This window comes from Tupaia chinensis, unplaced genomic scaffold (genome assembly GCF_000334495.1).
Source record: "Tupaia chinensis unplaced genomic scaffold, TupChi_1.0 Scaffold148210_1, whole genome shotgun sequence".
Classification (NCBI taxonomy): Eukaryota; Metazoa; Chordata; class Mammalia; order Scandentia; family Tupaiidae; genus Tupaia; species Tupaia belangeri.
Genome location: NW_006208060.1, coordinates 1,279,950 through 1,284,240, shown reverse-complemented (window position 1 = coordinate 1,284,240; position 4,291 = coordinate 1,279,950). Strand labels below are relative to the sequence as shown.

The 4,291-nt window shown below is 55.1% G+C and overlaps 1 protein-coding gene across 1 annotated transcript in view; it reads right to left on the bottom strand.

The window, feature by feature from the left end:
- TUBB4A (tubulin beta 4A class IVa) overlaps positions 1-4,291 on the bottom strand; it is a 9,841-nt gene that overhangs the window by 1,235 nt on the left and 4,315 nt on the right. Inside the window, exon 5 of the mRNA XM_027769010.1 lies at positions 3-337. Coding sequence (XP_027624811.1) covers positions 3-337 — 335 coding nt within the window. The remainder of the gene's footprint in view (positions 1-2; positions 338-4,291) is intronic.

Genomic DNA, 4,291 nt, shown 5'->3' with positions numbered 1-4,291 from the left:
TCGTGGTCGATGCAGTAGGTCTCGTCCGTGTTCTCCACCAGCTGGTGCACAGACAGGGTGGCGTTGTAGGGCTCCACCACCGTGTCCGACACCTTGGGCGAGGGCACCACGCTGAAGGTGTTCATGATCCTGTCCGGGAACTCCTCGCGGATCTTGCTGATCAGCAGGGTGCCCATGCCTGAGCCCGTGCCCCCGCCCAGCGAGTGGGTCAGCTGGAAGCCCTGCAGGCAGTCACAGCTCTCGGCCTCCTTCCGCACCACGTCCAGGACGGCGTCCACCAGCTCGGCACCCTCCGTGTAGTGCCCCTTGGCCCAGTTGTTGCCGGCTCCCGACTGGCCTGAGCGGGAGGGGACGGGGGGGGACACACAGCTGGTTATAGGCGCCCCCACCCTCAACCCCGCCCTGCCCACGGCCCCTGGTTTACAAGGGACCCCACATCCTCTTCATCCCCTTACCTCATCTTACCTTTCTGCACAGGCTTGTCCCACTCATCCATGTCTATATTCATCTCATCTCCACACCTATGTCCATATGCACGTCTACGTCCATGTCTATGTCCACATCCATGTCTATGTCCACACCCCCGTCCACGTCTAGGTCCACATCCACATCTATGTCCACATCCACGTCTATGTCCACGTCCACACCTATGTCCACGTCCACACCTATGTCCACATCCACTCCTATGTCCACATCCACGTCTATGTCCACGTCCACACCTATGTCCACGTCCACACCTATATCCACACCCACGTCTATGTCCACGTCCACACCTATGTCCACATCCACGTCTGTGTCCACGTCCACACCTATGTCCACGTCCACACCTATATCCACACCCACGTCTATGTCCACGTCCACACCTATGTCCACATCCACGTCTGTGTCCACGTCCACACCTATGTCCACGTCCACACCTATATCCACACCCACGTCTATGTCCACGTCCACACCTATGTCCACATCCACGTCTGTGTCCACATCCACACCTATGTCCACATCCACGTCTATGTCCACGTCCACGTCTATGTCCACATCCACGTCTATGTCCACATCCACGTCTATGTCCACGTCCACACCTATGTCCACATCCACACCTGTACCCGTCTCCTCTCCATACCTTAGTCCATGTCCACGCCTAAGTCCTGTCTATGTGTCCATCTGTCCCCATATCTATGTCCATATCCATTTGTGTATTGATATTCTAGCTCGTATCTATTTTTATATCATATCTTTAACTCTTTTAAAAAATGAATTACTTATTTTTTATTAAGATTGTTATTATGATGCTTTAATTTGACCAGAGACAAAGAGAGAAAGAGAAAGTGAGAAGGGAAGCCGCCAAGTCTGGGCCTGGAACCACATTCGGCCATGTGGGAGTCCAGCGCCTTAACCGCCATGCCATCTGCTGGCCCCCGTTCTGTGTCTCTTGGTTTTCTGCTTGTCTGTCTCAGTCCCCCCCAGCGTGTGCACACGGCGGGCTTTGTCCTTACTCAAGGACAGCCAGTGCCGAGTGTCCGGCATGCGTGAGCTGCAGGCGTGCCCTGTGTCTGACCCTGTCCTCCTGCTCTCTGAGGTTCACGTAGATGCTCCTTCCTTGCACCCCACAGTGACGGAACAGGGACACAAGGTTAGGTCACCCACAGAGTGAGTGGGGTGGCTGGCATTCGCCCAAGTGTTCTGGCTCCTGAATCTGTCCTTCCCCACCTCCCAGAGGCTGTGGACTCTCTCTTGAGCCACCTGCCAGGAGCCACCCATGGCCATCCTAGAATCCCTCATGTCCTTTGGCCAATTTCCTCTGGTCTTTCCACGGCCATTTCTTGATGCCCCATTATGGGCCACACCTACGCAGGTCCAGCATTCCCTTTGAGAATCTCCATACAGATCAGAGAGGGGAAGTCACTTGGCCAAGGTCACACAGCATGTCTCTGCAGTCCCTGGACTGCAGACTCTCAAGGACCACCCTCACAGGAGGAGGGGTGCTAGGAACTGGGAGAGGATGGAGCCTGGGGCCTGAGGCCCAGGGCAGGTGTACAGCCAGCCTGACCCAGAAGGACGGTCACGGCGCGAATGCCCTCAGTTAAGAGCTGAAAATGTGCCCACCGTCTTGGCATCTGCTGTGTTCTGTCTTGCCCCTTGGTCAGCCCAAGTCCCACTGATCTCAGAGGCTGCAGAGACAACCATACCAAGACAGCAGGCCCAGCCTCGGGGCACAGTCGGTCATAAACTGAACTGCAGTGCTGGAAGCTGCACGGCTGACTGTGGGTTCAGGTCCCCGGGTCGTCCTCTAACCCCTGGTCACATGTGCCCACTCTGAGATCCTGAAGAGCTGGAGGGCTATGGGACCAGCAGTTGGTGTCAAGGCTGTGTCGCTGGACTCCCACGTAGTCGACCGTGGTTCGAGTCCCGGACCCAGTGGCTTAAACTCACGCCAGGCACGTGTGCGTGCGTGCCCAAGATCCCGAGAGGAGAATGGAGGAGAAGGGATTGCGGCGTGGCCATCCTCCCTGGGGGGTGATTTCTCGCTTTTTGTCTCTCTGTTTCTTTCTGTCTTTCTGGCGAGCACACGCGCCCTATAGCAAAAAGCTCTTGAAAATAAATAAATCAATAAAAAACAGCTGGAGGGCGAGGAAGAGGGTTTTGGCACGCAGAGACCAGTTACGGGTGCGTCTCTCTGTCCCTCTAGTGCGCATGCTTGTACTCTGTATAAGGAATAAAACAAACTTACAAAGGAAAGAGAACAATCACAAATTGCTTATTTACCTTGTCCTCTGTGTCGGGCATTGTGTTCGACTCAGAAATGAAGGGCCGTGAGCCCCACCATCCTGAATAGCAGACATTTGATAATAACCCCTGATTTTGGTGTGTGTGTTCATTTTAAGAGGTTTTTTTTTTTTTTTTTTTTTTTTTTTTTTTTTTTTTTTTTTTGCTATAGGGTGTTGGTGCTTGCCAGAGAGACAGAGAAAGACGGAGAGACAGAAAGAGAGGAGTCACCCCCCACACACACCCAGACGGTGACTTATTAACCTCTCTGTGCCTGAGGATTCTCATCCTTAAAACAGGGATTATTGGGGCCAGCAGGTGGCATAATGGTTACATTGCTGGACTCCCATGTAGTCAACTGCAGTTTGAGTCCCGGACCCAGCAGCTTAAAACTCACGCTGGGCATGTGTGCGTGCGTGCCCAAAATCCCAAGAGGAGAACGAAGAAGGGATTGGGGCGTGACCATCCCCCCAGGGAGTGAATTCTTGCTGTCTGTCTCTGTCTCTCCCTGGTGAGCACAGATCTCTCTATATAAAATAAATAAATAAATAAACTGAGTTGGTCCAACGTGACCCAGCAGTCTTGATCCGTAGCAGTCTTTTTTATCTCCTCCCTTGCCTGTCTCTTTCCACCAGGATGTCTGCTCGACCAGGGCAATGACGCGGACTGTTTTGTACCCCCCCCATCCACGGCTTCTGAAACAGGATTAACTATTTATCTACTTCATGAAGTGGAAGAGTTGGAATTCACACCCAGGCAGTATGGCTCTGGTCCAGATTGTCGAATTAAAAACACGCTACCTCCTCCAGGAAGCCCTCCCTGATTCCTGGCTGTGTCAGATGCCTCCCTAGAGCTCCCACAGTGGCCTGGGCCTCCCCGCTCCCAGCCCTGACTGCCACGGATGTCGGGTCCCTGTGGTTGCCACCGAGGGGCTAGGTGCATTTTCACCATGGAGCATTTGGAAGTGGGCAGAATGAGGATAAGGCTTGGCGGAGACAGACTCACCAAACACAAAGTTGTCGGGCCGGAAGATCTGGCCGAAGGGGCCTGAGCGGACAGAGTCCATGGTGCCGGGTTCCAGGTCTACCAGCACGGCTCTGGGCACGTAATTCCCTCCTGCCGGGGAGGCAGATGGACAGTAGGTTGGGGACGCCAGGAACCGCAGGCGGCTGGGAGCATCCTGTCCCCTCCCCGCTGCTCCGCGGCGGCTCCAGAAGGTGGGCAGCCTACCTGTGGCCTCATTGTAGTACACGTTGATCCTTTCCAGCTGCAGGTCGCTGTCCCCGTGGTACGTGCCCGTGGGGTCGATGCCATGCTCGTCGCTGATCACCTCCCAAAACTGGACGGGAGGTTGGGTTTGGGTTGAGAGAAGGGTAACAGGCCGGCGGTCGCGGGGTCCCCTGGGGACACCCCAACCATCGTCCTAGCTGCTGCCTGCCCCCACCCCCCAAGGTGAACGGGGGACCTAGGGCCATGCTGGGGCCAGAGGATGAGGTTGCAACTAGGGTGGGGGCGGGGTGGCGCCGAG